The 19,424-nt window shown below is 40.4% G+C and overlaps 1 protein-coding gene and 3 pseudogenes across 1 annotated transcript; 2 read left to right on the top strand and 2 right to left on the bottom strand.

The window, feature by feature from the left end:
* Window positions 1-219: 219 nt before the first annotated feature.
* Window positions 220-675, bottom strand: LOC122138059 (annotated as a pseudogene).
* Window positions 676-1,473: 798 nt separating this feature from the next.
* On the bottom strand, window positions 1,474-2,160 carry LOC122138066 (annotated as a pseudogene).
* Window positions 2,161-16,727: 14,567 nt separating this feature from the next.
* On the top strand, window positions 16,728-17,564 carry LOC122138055 (annotated as a pseudogene).
* A 742-nt stretch (window positions 17,565-18,306) lies between these two features.
* LOC122138063 (histone H2A-like) lies at window positions 18,307-18,760 on the top strand. Its single transcript, XM_042728866.1, has one exon. The coding sequence runs from the start codon at window positions 18,355-18,357 to the stop codon at window positions 18,739-18,741; it is 387 nt and encodes a 128-aa protein (XP_042584800.1). The 5' UTR covers window positions 18,307-18,354; the 3' UTR covers window positions 18,742-18,760.
* The last annotated feature ends 664 nt before the right edge of the window (window positions 18,761-19,424 follow it).

Genomic DNA, 19,424 nt, shown 5'->3' with positions numbered 1-19,424 from the left:
AGCTTTATTATTATTATTTTTTTAAGGATTTAAGTATTTGTGTAAAATTAGCTTCAGCTGTGTATAGTATTTGTAGTTACATTGTCAGTAAAATTATTTGGTTTATCTTTTTTTATTTTAAAGCTTGAATGACTGGTCAATATTAAAGAAACTGAATGAAAAGTGCTCTCCATCAGATCAAGTAGGTGGCTCTTAAAAGAGCCTTTGTGTTTGAGGAGCAGAGCGGTACTCGGTTTACTTGGCTTTGGCGGGTTTCTCGCTCTTCTTGGGCAGCACAGCCACGGCCTGGATGTTGGGCAGGCACGCCGCCCTGAGCGATGGTCACTCGGCCCAGAAGTTTGTTGAGCTCCTCGTCGTTGCGCACCGCCAGCTGCAGGTGACGGGGAATGATGCGGGTCTTCTTGTTGTCTCTTGCGGCGTTTTCCAGCCAACTCCAGGATCTCAGCCGTCAGATACTCGAGCACAGCCGCCAGATAGACGGGAGCTCCGGCACCGACGCGCTCTGCGTAGTTCCCTTTGCGGAGAAGTCTGTGAACACGACCGACGGGGAACTGCAGCCCTGCTCTGGAGGAGCGAGTCTTGGCCTTCGCTCTCGCCTTGCCGCCGGTTTTGCCTCTTCCACTCATCTTCGACTGTAAACTATGTCTTCGTTTACGAAAGAGAAATAGTAACTTTCTGAACTCCGCTATGCTGGTTTTAAACGAGTGTGCCAGTCGCCCATTGGTTTAGAGCCTGGTAAGATTTTAAACCAATCACTGAACTTCCCTCCAACAGCCACCGCCGAAGACACGCCTCCACAGCTGGCGCGCGGATTGTGCTGCATTTTAATTAAACACATTACAGAAAAAAAAATAATAATAATAATAATAAAGATATTGTGATGGGGTGTTGAATAAGTTGATATACAACATCAGTAAATATTGTTTGTAACCTAATTAAATAGATTGCTGCTCCATTAACGCTGTTCAACAAAAAAGTTAATTTAGTACTTGCACTACTGTCTGTTCATCCAGAATACTGAATGATTCATTTGTACACTGGAATATTTTCTATGAACTTATTTACTGTCCATTGCACTCATAAATTATGTTCATATGATCATAGTTCTGCTTATACTGTACATACATAATCCATCTGTATAGTATGTTCATAGTACACCTATCTGTATATCATGCTGATAGTATTTAAAAATCTGTAAATTATGTCATATTGTATTTTACATTACAGTACATTTGTAACATATTGTAGACACTGTATATTCTGTACTTACTGCACTTCTGGTTAGATGCTAACTGCATTTTGCATCATATTAGTAAATGTGACTTCTTTTTTTTTCTAGATGCGTTCAGCATGTAAAACATAACTCAGATACAGTCTTATAATAATAAACTTCCACTAAGAACCAAATTTAAGGAATTTCTTTTGCTCTTTCTTTAGAGTTTGTGGGTGGCTCTGAAAAGAGCCGTTGGGGAAGAAAACAGAAGATGTTTATTTCTTCTTGGGAGCTGCCTTCTTAGGCTTGGCAGCTTTAGGCTTTGCAGTCTTGGGTTTGGCAGTCTTGGCCTTTTTGGGGCTCTTGGCTGCTTTCTTGGGCGCTGCTTGGCTTCTTCCCTTCGCCTTCTTAGGGCTCTTCGCCACCTTCTTAGGGCTCTTCGCCACCTTCTTGGGGCTCTTGGTTGCCTTCTTGGCGGCGGCGGCGGGTTTCTTGGCCTTCTTGGGTGATTTCTTGGCGGCGGGCTTCTTTGCCGCTGCGCTCTTGGGCTTCTTGGCAGCAGCGGGCTTCTTGGCTTTAGGAGCCGCCTTCTTGGCCGGTTTCTTCTTGGTCTCGGCTTGCTTCTTGCTGATCTTGAAGGAGCCGGAGGCGCCTGTTCCTTTGACCTGCAGCAGGACTCCTTTAGTCACCAGGCTCTTGATGGCGAGCTTGACGCGGGAGTTGTTCTTCTCCACGTCGTAGCCGCCGGCGGCGAGAGCTTTCTTCAGGGCGGCGAGGGACACGCCGCTCCTCTCCTTGGACGCGGACACGGCTTTGACGATCAGCTCACCGACGCCGGGACCTGCTTTCTTGACTCAGCAGCCGGACCTCTTCCTGTTCCCTCCATAATCCGGAGCGGCAACAGCTGGAGCGGTTTCTGCCATTTCTCTGAGCCGAGTTACAGTCTTTCAAACACTGAGTTCAATGAGTGTCGCTCGAGCAGCGCTGCGCTCTTAAACCACACATGAGAACCTTTATAGACTCAACCCGCCCAGCTCGGTGTCTGCGCGCCTCAGCGAGCCGCTCGCGCTTGTGTTTTCTTCTCCTACATTTAAGAGCAAAACTAGAGAGTTAAAACAGTTTGACGCAGTAGAAACAAAGTGAACAGCAAGCAGAGGTTCTTGTCTTTCTGTGGAGACTAAAACACGCGGCGAGGAAATGTTTGTTTTGCTCCGCGCAGATCAAACTCGAGGCGAGCATCAGACACGGAACAAAGCCGCGTGTAAATCTAAAGCCTTAATTAAGTGTAAAAGTCTATAACAGATTAAAATCATCCTCTGTGTGTTTCAGAAACAGTTTGAGAGTGGATTTAATGAAATGAGCATCAGTGAAGCGCGTGTGCAGTGTTGTATACAGCTGTAGTTTTGGGCGGCTTGAAGCACAAACACCCGGAGGCTTCTGAGCATCGCTCACATCCAACCCTAACATATAAAGAACCAGTTACTTTATTATTATTACTATTATTTTAGCATTCTTATTTAAGAAATAATCAAATAATTCAAAATCAGAACAAACTAATTTAACAGGAGATGAATTAAGATTTTATTTTGTACATATATGAAATTTTGCTAATACAATAAATAAATTCTAGATCTTTATTGCTTTTGTTTCCATAATAGAACATAACTTTTTTTTATTTTTTTTATTTTTTTTTTTAAAGTAAATCAATAATCAATATTCATTAAATTAACTATAAACTCTGCCAAATCCATCCAAAACCTGTTAACGGACTTTAAAGTCAAAAAATAAATGAGTCGGGATCTTTCTCACTTTTACAAAAACAGCATACATCATTAACATCAGTGAATATTGATATTAAAGATTAAGAAGGGTAAATGGGATGTAGAATTTTGAAGTACATTCATTTTATTTTATTATTCATACAGTATTTAAAAGGAATTAACCAAGTGCTTCTACAGTCAGAGATCCTTTTTTTTGTTTTTGGAAAATAGCACATATACTACACTGTAAATTATTTATGTTGTTTACACGGTATTATACTGTTGATCTCAACAGTTTTCTTGCTGTATAAGCTGTGTACAGTGTGTTTACTGTAGATTTGGTTGTTTTCACAGTATTATATTGTATTCTCAACAGTTGAGTACTGTGTACACGGTTGACAGTATGTTACTGTAGATTTTCAATGCATTCTGGGAAATTATCAGTCTGTAAATCAAAATACAGCAGTGCAAACTGACAGTGAAAAAAACCACACAGAATTTCACAGTTAAAACTGCTATTCCTACATAAAAACAATTCAGGACTGGGTGCCATGCATTAACACTCGTAATTTCTGTCAGTGGGGGGTACAAGAGAACGCATTTGAAAGAGTTTTTCCCGTAATGTCGGAAACATCGTGTCTTCTCTGCGACCTGGAAACGTGCTTCATCTGGTGAGTAATAAATATTAATATGTTCGTGCATACAGACATTCTAGCTAATTCTATAGATTTAATGTTAGTTTAGAATAACTGACCGCGATTTCGATATTCAAGGTTTATACTCAACATTTTACTAGTGCATAAGCTGTGTACAGTACTCTTTCAATGTAGTCTGCGACATGTTACTTTAAATTTAAATACAGTAATAAGAAATGACCGCGAAAAACCACCACAAATTGCCATTTTGTGAAGAACTCTTTCAGTTCTCTGAACGCCTTCGCCTCGCGACGCTGTCTGTAAACTTTGCCATAAATATCTTGTAAGTGAAAAATCTTTATTTTTTATTCAAACCAAAATGTCAGTAATAGCGTTAATGTTTAGAAGAACTGCCCGCGGCGTTGATGTTCTATAACAGGGTAGTGAACGTCGGTCCTGTAGAGTTTAGCTTCAGCCCTAATCAAACACACCTGAACAAGCTCAAGTTCTGAAGAGTCACTAGAGAGCTACAGACAGCCGAGCTTTCATTTGGAGCTGAACTCTGCTCGCCACCCCGTTCTATAATATCATCTTCGGAACACATATTAAGATATTTTTGATTAAATCTGATGGCTCAGTGAGGGCTCTATAGACAGCAATGTCATTGAACTTCTCAAGATCCATAAAGGTATTAAAAACATATTTAAAACAGTTCTTGTGAGTTCAGTGGTTCAATCTCAATATTATAGAGCGACGAGAAAACTTTGTGCGCCTAAAAAATACAATATTGACTTCTCAACAATATTTAGTGATGGGTGATTTCAAAAAACTCCTTCAAATCTTTTGTTCTGAATCAGTGATTTGAATCGCTGAAATCACGTGACTGTGGCGCTCCGAATCACTGATTCGAAACAAAAGATTCAAGTTCAGTGTTCAGTGACGTTGCTGTCTATAGAGGCCTCACTGAGCCATCGGATTTCATCGAAAATATCTTAATTTGTGTTTCTGAAGATGAACGAAGGTCTTTACGGGTCTAGAACGAAATGACGGTGAGTAATAAACTACATTATTTTATTTTTTTTTTGGGTGAACTAACCCTTTAACACCAGTCGGGAGGGATGTGTATGAGGTTCATGAGACTCCATCTTGAAAAAATAAAAAATAAAATCAGATGTTTAGGCTCCAACAAATTTCACTTCATGCATACACTTTTTTTTTACAAATTAATTTCCATTAGTAACACCAATGGGTTTTTGTATAAATGAATGTTTAGAGCTTGACATATTGTGCTCACAAATCTTTTTATTTTTTGTATTTACAGGTCTCTTGTCAGGATAAATCCTGAAAATTCTAAATGCAGTTCTGAGTTCCAGGTGAGCAGAAAGAGCGGGAAACCCCAGCCTTAAACCCACAGGTTTCATCTTTCATTCGGGAGTTTGCACAATATGACTGGCAGAATCGTTAAGGTAAGAGTAATAATAGGGTGTGCAATGGAGCCATTATCTGAAGTAATCTCAGAATTATTTGTGTCTGAATCTGTATTTAGAAAAATCTTAAAATGGTGGAAAAGGCCAGAAATAAAAAAAATGTTTGTGAAAAAATGAGAAGTCTGTTTTAAAATGTAATTCTGTTCCTTTCACAGTTTTCATTTAACAAATATGCTTTGAATAACTCAAAGAATTTGTATTATTATTATTATTATTATTATAACAACATTTCTTTAAACAAGTAAAACAGTACCTGATTAATGAAAGGCACACTGAAACAGCAGTGCAGTTATTTTATTTGCAGTTGTGCTGTGCTCATTTCATTCATGGAGTTTACACTCATTTGTGTTTCATAGGGCTGATTGAAGTGGACAAAAATGATCTTGATAAAAATGTTTCATATCATATCAGTTATATATTCACTAAATGTCTTTCCTTAGGTAAGTTTAAAATTGCTTGACATTGCTTTCTGTTTTGGCAACCAGACACATCACAATGTGAATAACCTTTAAAGTATTAATTCACTTTCAAATGAAAATAAACACAGTTGGAGATATATTAATTAATATCCTCATGAATCCAAATTTTATAATGATACCAACGAGTATGAAGCTGATGAAACTGCTTCTATCCACATCCATCCATCATAAACGTACTCCACACGGCTCCTGTGGGGTTAATAAAGGCCTTCTGAAGCAAAGCGATGCATTTGTGTAAAAAAAAAAAAATCCATATTTAAACAAGTTATGAAGTAAAATATGTAGCTTCTGCCAGACAGCCTTACGTATTCAAGTTATGAAAAAAAAAAAAAAACGGAACTGGCATCACGTTAGTTAGGCTTCTTCCATGAGTTAAATAAGGAAGGTGTAGGACGTAGCGTAAGCTTTTTGAACTGCGAGAGTTTTACACTTATTTTGTAAGTTGAATGCAGAAGCTAGATATTTTACTTCATAGATTGTTAAATATGGATTTTTTTTACACAAACGCATCATTTCGAATAAGAAGGCCTTTATTAACCCCGCGGAGCCGTGTGGAGTAGGTTCATGATGGATGAATGTGGATGGAGATACTTTCTTCAGCTTCATACTCCTTGGTCCCGTTCACTGCCATTAGCTCGGATGTGTCAGGATATTTATTAATATATCTCTGACTGTGTTAGGTGACATCAAAGTATCAAATACATCCACAATAGCATTTCGAGAGCAGCAAGCTGTTTTAGCATTTTAAAATTGGTTTGACTATCCATAAATATAATTAGGATAGTCACAATTGTAATTCGGATAGTCATAATTATTATTTTGACTAGTCACAATGACAATTATTAGACAATTAGAGATATCTGCAGTTATAATTGCACTAGTAAGAAATCGGATTAGAGATATCTCTAAACACTTTATGACTAGTCAAAACTCCATTTAAGATATCTGTAATTACTTTATAAATATCTTCAATTGATGCATCATACATCCACAAATGTAATTAGAGATATCTCCAATTCATTTTTGACTTGTCACAATTAGAGTTTAAGATATCTGAATTGCAGTTGCTCCTAGTCGAATGAGAATAAATTTACTCAGCTCCTCCCCGCCTACTCCTCTAACTGCTAACAACATAATAAAAGTCTGCTTTTGTTGTTACGGAGAGAAAAGCTACTGGATGAATGCTTCATTAATTATTAAATAAATCTGGATCAGCCTTGTGTGGTAAAGGTCTCCAGCGTGCATCTGTGTATAGCGCTGTGTTTTAACTGAATCATGTTGCAAAACAGACCAAATGCAGAGTAATGTAAAACAATGGAATTATACAAAAAACAAACAAACAAACAAACAAACAAACAAACAAAAACAGCAACAATAGTACAAACAAGTGCATGACGGACAAGAACAATGCCTTATCAGGTTGAAGGCTGATTTTAAAAAGATTACATTTTAATGAAAGTTTAACTGACCTTGATGACATTTATAAGTAGTTTACGTTACATGAATTGAATTCAGGTTCACTTGTGTCATTATGACAGCTTTGTTTCCACCATGGAATGAAAAATAAAGGTAATTTGCAGCTTTTTATCTTACCATCCATTCTGACTTTTCTCTCAGAATTGCGATATAAACAATGCGAGTTATAAATTGAGATGAGATATGATTGAGATAAAAGTTGCTGTTTATTTATTTATCAGTTAATTATTTCTTTATTTAGTGGCGGAAAACAAGCTTCCATAGCAAGAGATCCATGATGATGATATTCTGCTGTGTTCAGTGATGAGCGCCAAATGTATTATTTAAGGCAGCGGATATTTGCACTAAGTGTAAATAGCATGTTTTCTTAGCAATATATGATATTAACATTAAGTGCAAATAGCAATGGATCCTATTTACACTAAGTGAAAAATAGTATTTTTAACAATACGCTATTTACACTTATAACAAATAGCTTATGTTAAAATAGCAAGATTTTCTGGTATTTATACTGCTTATTTCAAACAGTGGTAATTATCTGCACCTCAGTATTGTAGTTCATTATAAAACAGTACACAATAACAACATATTGAATATTGAACTTTTTAAATGGATGCCACCTTATCAGGACAATAAAGCCCTCCCTACACCTACCCTAACCCTAAACAATATTTATTTTCAATGTTTTAATTATTTCCTTCATTTTTATTGACATTAAATGCCTTTCTGATACGATATAAGATTTGAAAAGGGAGAAAAAATGTTCGTCAAAAGGCGGATGTGAACTCGAGTCGGTCGCATCAAAAAGCACACACTTTAACTGCTACTACACTTAAACTTAGGCTGATTTAGCGTCACTTTTCACTCTTGACTGTGCTAATCACACGTTGGTGGGCGGATAGCATAAATAAGGTGGGCTATTTGCACTTAGTGTAAATAGACACTGATTCTTTTAACATTATATCAAATGTTGCAACAGCTGACATGAAGCTTATAAGTGTTCGTTTGTAAATAAAGCCTTTAATCCACAGCACACACGTCTCAACATTATGATATAAAACAGGATAAAAGCCTATTTAAGTCCTCTCTGTATAGACTACCACTTTTACACATGCTTCAGCTACATTTTTATTTCCATACTTTAAAATTAATTCTGTATTAACAGTTTAAAATCAATGAAGACACAGCTGCCCATCACCACGTTCGCGACTTCAAGTAGGCGGAGATGTACCCCCGAGCGAGCCGAGAAGACTACTCAGCTCATAGCAAAAATGATCTCAAGAGATATAGCTTCCTTTAAGTTTTTGTCGAGGGGGAAGGTTTTAAGGAAGTCTTGCAGTTTCTTGAACCAGATTATGACATTCCTTCACGGAGAACCCTAACAGCGAGAATAGAGCTTCAACATGAGAGTTCGGTTTCCAAACTCAAATCTACTTTGGCGACAGTAGACTTCATGGCCATTACATCTGACAGTTGGACAGCATTAACCACAGAGTCCTATGTCACTATAACGTGCCATTTTATTGCTGACACTAAGGTGAACAGTTACGTCCTGCAAACCCGAGCAATGGAAGAGCGACACTCGGCTGCCAACCTGGCAGACTATTTGAAGATCTGTAGAGCAATGGGGCCTGGACGGCAAAGTGGTCGCGTGCTAGCACGATAAACGCAAGTAATATGATAGCCGCAAACAGAGACGTGAACTGGGAGTCTGTACCTTGTTTCGCGCACACACTTCAATTGGCCATCAATGATGGATTTAAAGCTGCAAACATGAATAGACTAATTGGTGCATGTAGCAGACTTTGTAGGACATTTCCATCACAGCACGATCGCCCTCAAATGCACTCAAGCAAAAACAAAGACAGTTAGAACTGCCTTTGCACAAACTTGTGCAATACTGCAAAACACGCTGGAATTCGGCTGCTGATATGCTCGCATGTTTACATGAACAGCGCTGGGCCATCACCGCCCGTGCTCTCTGACAGGAATGTAACTAAAACTGGCGGCTCCTAACACCATGGAGTTAATCGATGATCACTGGCAGACAATTGAGGAGATGTTACCTGTTCTCCAGTCTCTCAAAACGGCAAGTGAAGCACTGGGTGGCGAAAACTACGTGTCTATCTCCATGGTGTATCCACTTGTGCAAAGCCTTCTATGCAGGTTCGTCTAGTTCTAACGAATGAATGAATATAAGTTAATAATTTGTTCAGATTCCTTTGATTTTGATAACTGTTTTTTTTTTCTTTTTCCTAAATTATTTTCTCTTTTTTTCTCTCTCTTTTTTTATATAAGCAAATAAATTAAAACGAATAACATGTAGCTACATTAATTTGATAAGTGACTGATTTATTTAAAAGATCACTTACAAAGTAAATTATATACTGAAGAAGACCGCAGTTCTTATTAATTCATTCATTAATTTTTGTCTACATCTTCAAATTATGCCATGGAGAATCACAGAAAGTGACCGAATTCAAGAACAATGTTGCTTCATCTCTCAAGCAACGAATAAACCCCGCTAGCTTGGAGAATGCAGGGAAAACTCCTCTTCTCGCGTCCGCCCTAGACCCTCGGCACAAAGATCTCAGGTTCCTCGATGAAAACATGAGAGAAGAAGTAAGAAAAACCCTTTTTGAACATTATCAGAGCATTTTCCTTGATGCGAGTGGCGCGGATGAAGAGGATGCGGCAATGCCCGCTCGTCGGAAAAGGCTGAGCCAGTTCTTCGGCGATGATTACAGAGAATCCAGTTGAGACGAGTGGGAACAGTTCTTGCTGGAGCCATGTATTCCACCAGATGAGGATCCCATTCAGTGGTGGAACGAAAACACGAAGCGCTTCACAAAACTTAGTCGCTTAGCACACCGTTACTTGTGTGTCCCGGCAACTTCTGTGCCGTCAGAGCGCGTTTTCTCCGCAGCTTCTGTTGCCCAAATTCTCGGCGGAGTTTACGAGTTGCACATTCCGTATGAATTTGGAAAATTACTTACACGGCCCCTAAACCTATTGTTAAACAGACTAAGGAGCCGACTTTTCCCCCGATCATGTTGACATGCTTGTGTTCCTTAACAAGAAAGAAACCAAAAAAGATTTGCTGACAGTTTAAAAGTTTCAAAGTTAAATGTAGCCTAGGCTACGTTCTGTACAATAGCCTAATTGCTGCAGGCGGCTTTATTTTTTTATTTTTTTTTGCTTTTGCTCTGTACTTTTTTGTTTGTTTGCACACATTGTTTAAAGGTTTTCAGCTACAAAACACGATGTAGCGTAAGATGTTTAAGCTTATTGTGTATAAGCTTGTTCAAAAATGACGGAAACAATAAATGTTACTGAAAAATAACGTCTGTCTCATTAAACTTAATTTAAATAAACGAATATTCGAATAGTAGTTTTTTGTGAGCTCAAATATTCGAATGTGATATTTGCGGAAAACGCCCATCCCTAGCGCACTGTAGATATCTATAAACTTATTTTGACTAGTCAAATTGTTAAATCCAGATATCTACATTGCAATTACGCCTAGTCACAAATGGCAGTTCCCTTTCAATTTGGTCACTCTACATTGCTATTGATTTACCCTTTCTCCAAATACTACTGAAGCCTTATTGAATCACGCCAGTGAAACTGGCCAATGGCGTTCAAGCTCGCGAAATATGAGGGACCCCCTAATCTACATAAAGCAGTGCTTGTACGTCATCCATTCAGAACTCCTCTTTTCTTCAGCCAACCTTCTACGAGAAGTAAGAAAACCTATCAACGAGACTACTCACCGTGATCTACATGCTGCAGCGGACACACCTTCTCTTCCCCTGCTGTGTTCAGGTGAGCATCGTAAACAAGGATGACTCTCTGATGGGTCGCGCCATTGCAAAAGTGGCGCTTGGGGGGTCGGACTGCCCCCACTGCAGAGATATGAGCCTCCGGACTCTCAAGCTCCGTGTGCCCATCATCCAAGGCGATGAACTCGCCCAACAAGCCCTGCCGCGCTCTTCCTCTGCAGCCTCTCCGAGCCAAGGAGGAAAGTGCCGCGAGCTTCTGATGCGGGCATCTGTCAGGGTCAGGTGACGAGCCTGCGCCGGCTCAGTGCCCACGCGCTCCTCATCCCCCTGCTGCAGGTCCCCTTCCAGGGAGCTCAATAGACTGCTGTTCTCCCGCCTCTCCCCCATTAGTACTCAGTATGTGGTGTCCATGCAGGGCGCTGAAGAGGAGGATGTTGCCATTTCGGTGGCATTTTGAGTGGTCTAACAGCCCGCTGGATTACACTGAGCCCCACGGCAGCGTCGCGGGGGACCTCCGTTATAGTGATGTTGAGCTACTTAGCGTCCTGTCCAAGGCAGTTGATGAGCTCGGTTTGGAGCCGGCCAGAGGCCGTCTGGATGAGTGGTACCTCCAGTCGGATCGCGGCCGAAAGGACATGCTGCTCACCAGTCGAGTGCACAAAACCCAGCACTGACCAAGTGGGCTATGTTAAAACTCCCACCTGTGGAAGAAGCCGTTGCCGCCCATCTCTGTCCTTCAGCCACGGCAAACTGGAGAATGAACAATGTGCCTCTCCCCTCTAAACCTTGCCACGCCACTGCAAAACTTCGCCGGCAAGGCTTTCTCCACGGCGGGCCAAGCAGCTTGAAGCACTGCACGTGATGGCGATACTTCAGGTGTATCAGGCCAAGCTGCTCAAGTCTCTGGATGAGGATGGGCCGGACCCTGAAGTGTTCAAAGGACTTGAGGAAAAAAATTAATAAATAAAAAAAAAAAAAAAAAAAAAACGGACGCTCCCGTGAATCCTTCAGGTCTCTTCGGAGCAGTGGTAGAGACCTTCACGGAGCGCTTCATCTAACCTCACAAACAAACAAAAAACATTACCCACTTCCCCCCAAAACACGCCAGTGCAAACCTTCCTGCTCGTTCCCGTTCATCCTCAGTGCAGCATGCGGGAAAACCGCATCTTCCGCTGCTGTTCTGCGCCAACATAAGCCTGCGGTGAGACCAAGACAGCCTTGGCCAAAGCGCAGTCAGGTCAAGATGGCCCCGTAGAAACAGTTTTTGTAAAAATAGGCTAACGATTGCGTCATAACCACTCGACTCTCTGTCGCACAGTAGAGAAATTACCGTACAGACAGTAGGAGAAGCTCGCAGGCAATCGGGGAGACGTCAAGAGAGATATGGCGTACTGGCGTACATTTTAAAATACTATACAAAATAATTAATCAGAATACTTACTCCTGCTCACTCACGCCAAAGAACTCCCCGCTCAAGCTCGCCGTCTCTGCAAGATTAACGATGGCAGTTTGCACGCACAGCTACTAGAAGGTTTACATCTGTCAGACAGGTTGCTGACGTCATCAAGCTTAGTTTGAGTCTGCGCGTCAGAAACGGAAGTGCTAAAAATCGCTAAAAATGGGCTTCACTTGTCTCAATTGAGTTCCAATGGGGTCGCTGTGTCCATTTCTTTTACTGTCTATGTGTACACCTGAGCTGTGTTTCACTTGAGTGTCAATATCATTGCCGCTCTCATTACGGTTCCGTATGTGAAACTTGACATACTTAGTCGAGCCAGGTTCCATCGCTGTGACACGGCGGGATTTTATACGTTCCCCATAGCAATGTAGAGTGACCGAATCAAAAGGGATCTTAGAATGCCAATGTGCTTCAGTCAAGATTCTGAATGGATGACGTACAAGCACTGCTTTATATAGTGTGAGCTATTTTTAGCTGTTAGCAGCATGTTTTGCTGCTTAAACTTGCAAATTGGTGTTGTTTTACCATATTTTAACGTATTATCTTCCTTAACACACTGGTTTGTAGTGCAAAAAGTTTTTACATTTACTTGTTATTCTTCTCGTTATTTCCCTACAGCGGACAATGAACCGGAAGTCTCGCACATTCACAGAAAACTGTTTATGTCTGCGCAGAAAAATAAGGTGGATTGCAATTATTTTCTTTTAAAAGTAGTCATCTAAAACTCAGCAGTTAGAGTATGCCTAATTTCACTCTAATTTCTTAAATAAGTAAATAAATCTTGTGAACAGTAGGTAACAGTATATCTGTTTTTGTTTCCGGTGACACAATGAAGTCGAGGGTGGATGCTGATATTGGAGGGACTGTGACGTAAGGATAGAGGAGACAATAGCAAGTCAAACAGATCCTTTTATTAGGGATGAATAGCACCAGTCTCAGGGTGACAAAAGGGAAGCAGACACAGTTCTCAGACATGCAGTACACCGGTACTTCCGAATGTGATGGTATCTCCGATGATGATGATGACTAGGCAGCGCAGGCTTGCATGGACAACTCAATCCAATGGTCAGACGTGAAGTGGTGAATCCAGTGTTGGTGAATAGTGAAGACAACACTGCAACGGCGCCTCCAGCTGGAGACAAACCAGGACACGAGCGGCCGAAGAGACAGGAACACAACAGGTACCTCCATACAACAACGATCCGACAAACACAAGCCGCATGAGGTGAGTATAAATAGACAGTGGTAATGCACAACACCTGTCGCTGATTTCCCAGAGGATCATCAGCGACCACGCCCACACACACACACACACACACACACACACACACACACACACACACACACACACACAGTGCAAGGGATCGTCAATGAATTCCTCAACCGTGACAGGGACAAGCTGATTTCATCACTGGTCTGACTTCCATTCTTGAAGTATGCTGAAGATGATTCTTGCACTCTGGAATTTATCAAAGGTAATTTCTACATAATATTGTACTTGAGGGCTTGTTTTTTAATTGGTGGGTTAAACAAGGAATGTTTGGATATGTTGTGATTTTGCGAGCTGCGCAGGACCACAGCGGCCTAGCGATGAAGACCCCGCTTCTTCCCCTCAAACAAGTGGTGTGTTTCAGACTCAACATTTGTGTCTGTGCTGGAGACCAGAGAGGAAGCATCCTCCTTCCTCTACAAACAGTACATATAAAATGATGAACACTGCTGTGTGCAAATGCTCTGCCTGGATAAATCACACACCTCTACTTTGTCGCAGGACTGGTCTTGACTGTGATTTTGTGATGAAATGTTTTTTTTTTAGCTGCTGTTATTTAAATGGTTAGGGTTAATATCACCTTGTTCTGTCACCCTTTTTGGTCTCTACTGCAACAGCAACAGGGAACTGAAACCTTTTTCATTTTTCAACAGATTTCCTCTCTGCCTTTTGTTTTATAGGTACTTCATGGGCATCAATCCAGAGACAGGCACAAACTCAGAGAGGCAGAGAGGACATATCAACCTGCAAGTCTGTACACTGATCAGGAAACTCATTGACTTTGAATGGATGTCAATCTAGTGTGTAAGCAATGTTCCAACACCAGAATGGACAAACCAAACTCTGGCTTTGTGATAAGTAAGCTAGATGTGGTCATGTAGTATGATCCCCTGAATATGTTCTATAGTGTGTCCTGATTCAATAGAGAGAAGCATGATCATCTTAAACTCTTTGCTGGAAAGTTTAGACAGGATTTATTAAACTGCAAAATAAATGTTTAAAATTAATTGTTTTGTATTTACAGTGGGTACGGAAAGTATTCAGACCCCCTTAAATGTTTCACTCTTTGTTATATTGCAGCCATTTGCTAAAATCATTTAAGTTCTTTTTTTTTTGTTCCTCATTAATGTACACACAGCACCCCATATTGACAGAAAAACACAGAATTGTTGACATCTTTGCACATTTATTAAAAAAGAAAAACTGAAATATCACATTGTCCTAAGTATTCAGACCCTTTGCTGTGACACATATCAAAATTGCAGTATTTTATACTAAATTAAAAATTAATTTTAAATTAAAAGTTTTTAATTAACAATAAATTGTATAGTTAATTAAAAGGATTTACTGGCTATTGATTTGCATTAATATTTCAGTTCACACACTGTAATTCTACAGCAAAATACAGCTAGATTACAGTAATCTGATGGCATTAACAGCTAAATCAGTAATTCTACAGGAGCATACTGCCAAATCACAGTATGGAATTACTGTGTTAGTTGAGTTGATAAATGTTTTGCCTTTCGTTTCTGCTCATAAAGATGAATGATATGAGTGTTTATCTGCACTGTGATTGGCTGGATTAGTTCCACTTGTCATAGACTTGTTTGGCATTGATGGGAAAGCCCACAAAAGCATCATACGTGTTCATGGTGTGTGTGTGTTTGTGTTCACGCTGGTGTGTGTAAAAATGCAGAGCACGAATTCTGAGTATGGGTCACCATCCTTGGCTTATACGTCAAAACAAATTGGTTTAAAAAGAGACATTAATCCCTCTTATTTTTGGGAAATCTTCTAACTTATGGGGGTTAGAAGTTGTGGCCTAATGGTTAGAGAGTTTGACTCCTAACACTAAGGTTGTGGGTTTGATTCTCGGGCCGGCAATACCACGACTGAGGTGTCCTTGAGCAAGGCACCGAACCCCAACTGCTCCCCGGACGCTGCAGCATAAATGATACACACTGCTCCAGGTGTGTGCTCACGGTGTGTGTGTGTGTTCACTGCTGTGTGATGTGCACTTTGGATGGGTTAAATGCAGAGCACGAATTCTGAGTATGGGTTACCATACTTGGCTGTATGTCACGTCGTCACTCGTCGTCGTCGTCACGTCACTTATGAACAATTCTTGTCTATGTACAGTTTCCCTGTACAGTTTAGGCAATTAAATTAATTTTAGAAGGTGTTGAGCTATATGAGAAAAAATCCAATAACAAACATACGTGTTATTTTCCAAAAACCAAAATAAGTATCTCATTGAGGGATTTTTTTTTTATTAATTAATTTTTGAATATTGACTGTAGAAGCACTTGGTTAATTCCTTTTAAATACTGTATTCATAATAAAATAAAATAAATGCACTTCAAAATTCTACATCCCATTTACCCTTCTTAATCTTTAATATCAATATTCACTGATATTGATGATGTATGCTGTTTTTGTAAAAGTGAGAAAGATCCCGACTCACTTATTTTTTGACTTTAAAGTCCGTTAACAGGTTTTGGATGGATTTGGCAGAGTTTATAGTTAATTTAATGAATATTGATTATTGATTTACTTAAAAAAAATAAAAAAAAAATAAAACAAAGTTATGTTCTATTATGGAAACAAAAGCAATAAAGATCTAGAATTTATTTATTTTATTAGCAACATTTCACATATGTACAAAATAAAATCTTAATTCATCTCCTGTTAAATTAGTTTGTTCTGATTTTGAATTATTTGATTATTTCTTTAATAAGAATGCTAAAATAATAGTAATAATAATAAAGTAACTGGTTCTTTATATGTTAGGGTTGGATGTGAGCGATGCTCAGAAGCCTCCGGGTGTTTGTGCTTCAAGCCGCCCAAAACTACAGCTGTACACAACACTGCACACGCGCTTCACTGATGCTCATTTCATTAAATCCACTCTCAAACTGTTTCTGAAACACACAGAGGATGATTTTAATCTGTTATAAACTTTTACACTTAAACAAGGCTTTAGATTTACACGCGGCTTTGTTCCGTGTCTGATGCTCGCCTCGAGTTTGATCTGCGCGGAGCAAAACAACAAACATTTCCTCGCCGCGTGTTTTTTAGTCTCCACAGAAAGACAAGAACCTCTGCTTGCTGTTCACTTTGTTTCTACTGCGTCAAAACTGTTTTAACACTCGAGTTTTGCTCTTAAATGTAGGAGAAGAAAACACAAGCGCGAGCGGCTCGCGGAGGCGCGCAGACACCGAGCGGGCGGGTTGAGTCTATAAGGTTCTCATGTGTGGTTTAAGAGCGCAGCGCTGCTCGAGCGACACTCATTGAACTCAGTGTTTGAAAGACTGTAACTCCGCTCAGAGAAATGGCAGAAACCGCTCCAGCTGTTGCCGCTCCGCCGGCCAAAGCGCCCAAGAAGAAGTCCGCCGCCAAAGCCAAGAAAACAGGTCCCGGCGTCGGTGAGCTGATCGTCAAAGCCGTGTCCGCGTCCAAGGAGAGGAGCGGCGTGTCCCTCGCCGCCCTGAAGAAAGCTATCGCCGCCGGCGGCTACGACGTGGAGAAGAACAACTCCCGCGTCAAGCTCGCCATCAAGAGCCTGGTGACTAAAGGAGTCCTGCTGCAGGTCAAAGGAACAGGCGCCTCCGGCTCCTTCAAGATCAGCAAGAAGCAAGCCGAGCCCAAGAAGAAACCGGCCAGACGGCGGCTCCTAAAGCCAAGAAGCCCGCTGCTGCCAAGAAGCCCAAGAGCGCAGCGGCAAAGAAGCCCGCCGCTAAGAAATCACCCAAGAAGGCCAAGAAACCCGCCGCCGCCGCTAAGAAGGCGACAAAGAGCCCCAAGAAAGCGACCAAGAGCCCCAAGAAGGCGAAGAAGCCAGCAGCGCCCAAGAAAGCAGCCAAGAGCCCCAAAAAGGCCAAGACTGCCAAACCCAAGACGGCAAAGCCTAAAGCTGCCAAGCCTAAGAAGGCAGCTCCCAAGAAAAAATAAAAATCTTCTGTTTTCTTCCCCAACGGCTCTTTTCAGAGCCACCCACAAACTCTAAAGAAAGAGCAAAAGAAAGTCCTTAAATTTGGTTCTTAGTGGAAGTTTATTATTATAAGACTGTATCTGAGACGTGCTGAACGCATCTAAAAAAAAAAGAAGTCACATTTACTAATATGATGCAAAATGCAGTTAGCATCTAACCAGAAGTTCAGTAAATACAGAATATACAGTGTCTACAATATGTTACAAATGTACTGCAATGTACAGTACAATATGACATAATTTACAGATTTTTAAATACTATCAGCATGATATACAGATAGGTGTACTCTGAACATACTATACAGATGGATTATGTATGTACACTATAAGCAGAACTATGAGCATATGAACATAATTTATGAGTGCAATGGACAGTAAATAAGTGCATAGAAAATATTCCAGTGTACAAATGAATCATTCAGTATTCTGGATGAACAGACAGTAGTGCAAGTACTAAATTAACTTTTTTGTTGAACAGCGTTAATGGATCAGCAATCTATTTAATTAGGTTACAAACAATATTTACTGATGTTGTATATAAAGTTAGTCAACACCCCATCACAATTTCTTGATTATTATTATTTTTTCTGTAATGTGTTTAATTAAAATGCAGCACAATCCGCGCGCCAGCTGTGGAGGCGTGGCTTCGGCGGTGGATGTTGGAGGGAAGTTCAGTGATTGGTTTAAAATCTTACCAGGCTCTAAACCAATGGGCGACTGGCACACTCGTTTAAAAGCAGCATAGCGGAGTTCAGAAGGTTACTATTTCCCTTTGTAAACGAAGACATAGTTTACAGTCGAAGATGAGTGGACGAGGTAAAACCGGCGGCAAGGCGAGGGCGAAGGCCAAGACTCGCTCCTCCAGAGCAGGGCTGCAGTTCCCCGTCGGTCGTGTTCACAGACTTCTCCGCAAAGGGAACTACGCAGAGCGCGTCGGTGCCGGAGCTCCCGTCTATCTGGCGGCTGTACTCGAGTATCTGACCGCTGAGATCCTGGAGTTGGCTGGAAACGCCGCAAGAGACAACAAGAAGACCCGCATCATTCCCCGTCACCTGCAGCTGGCGGTGCGCAACGACGAGGAGCTCAACAAACTCCTGGGCCGAGTGACCATCGCTCAGGGCGGCGTGCTGCCCAACATCCAGGCCGTGCTGCTGCCCAAGAAGAGCGAGAAACCCGCCAAAACCAAGTAAACCGAGTCCGCTCTGCTCCTCAAACACAAAGGCTCTTTTAAGAGCCACCCACTCGATCTGATGGAGAGCACTTTTCATTCAGTTTATTTAATATTGACCAGCCATTCAAGCTTTAAAATAAAAAGATAAACCAAATAATTTTACTGATAATGTGAGTAACTACAAATATTATACACAGCTGAAGTTAATTTTACACAAGTACTTAAATCCTTAAAAAAATACATAAAGTTCTTAAATAGAGTGTTAGTGTAAAACCTGTGCAGAGTGTGTTTGATGTGGTGTAAAAGTTGGACTTTATTTCTCATTGAGATTGAAGTTGTCTGGTGTTTTGCTGTACAGATAAGATTGTTGTTCTTAATGTATATGCATCTGGGCTTTGGGCTTCAATTCTGAAAACAAAACACCAGTCAACCAAACGAAATTATATGTACACTAAATTACTTGTTTCTGACTAAATGTTTTATTAATGTTATAAATGGGTCTGTTTATAAAATGTCTACAATGTTATCAATTAGTTGCAAAATTCATTAATTTAAATGAATTAATGTAAAATAGTGTGAAAAATGACGAAGACTTGTTTTCATCCAAAGTGTTTGAACGATCCTCTTCAGTGAATGATTGGGACATCAGGTACATTTTAACAGTCACTGCTCGTCTCTTAACGGCATAATTTAACACGATCT

The sequence above is a fragment of the Cyprinus carpio genome, chromosome B7 (genome assembly GCF_018340385.1).
Source record: "Cyprinus carpio isolate SPL01 chromosome B7, ASM1834038v1, whole genome shotgun sequence".
NCBI classification, from domain to species: domain Eukaryota; kingdom Metazoa; phylum Chordata; class Actinopteri; order Cypriniformes; family Cyprinidae; genus Cyprinus; species Cyprinus carpio.
The sequence above is the reverse complement of the archived record's forward strand: the minus strand, read 5'-3'. Positions and strand labels throughout refer to the sequence as shown.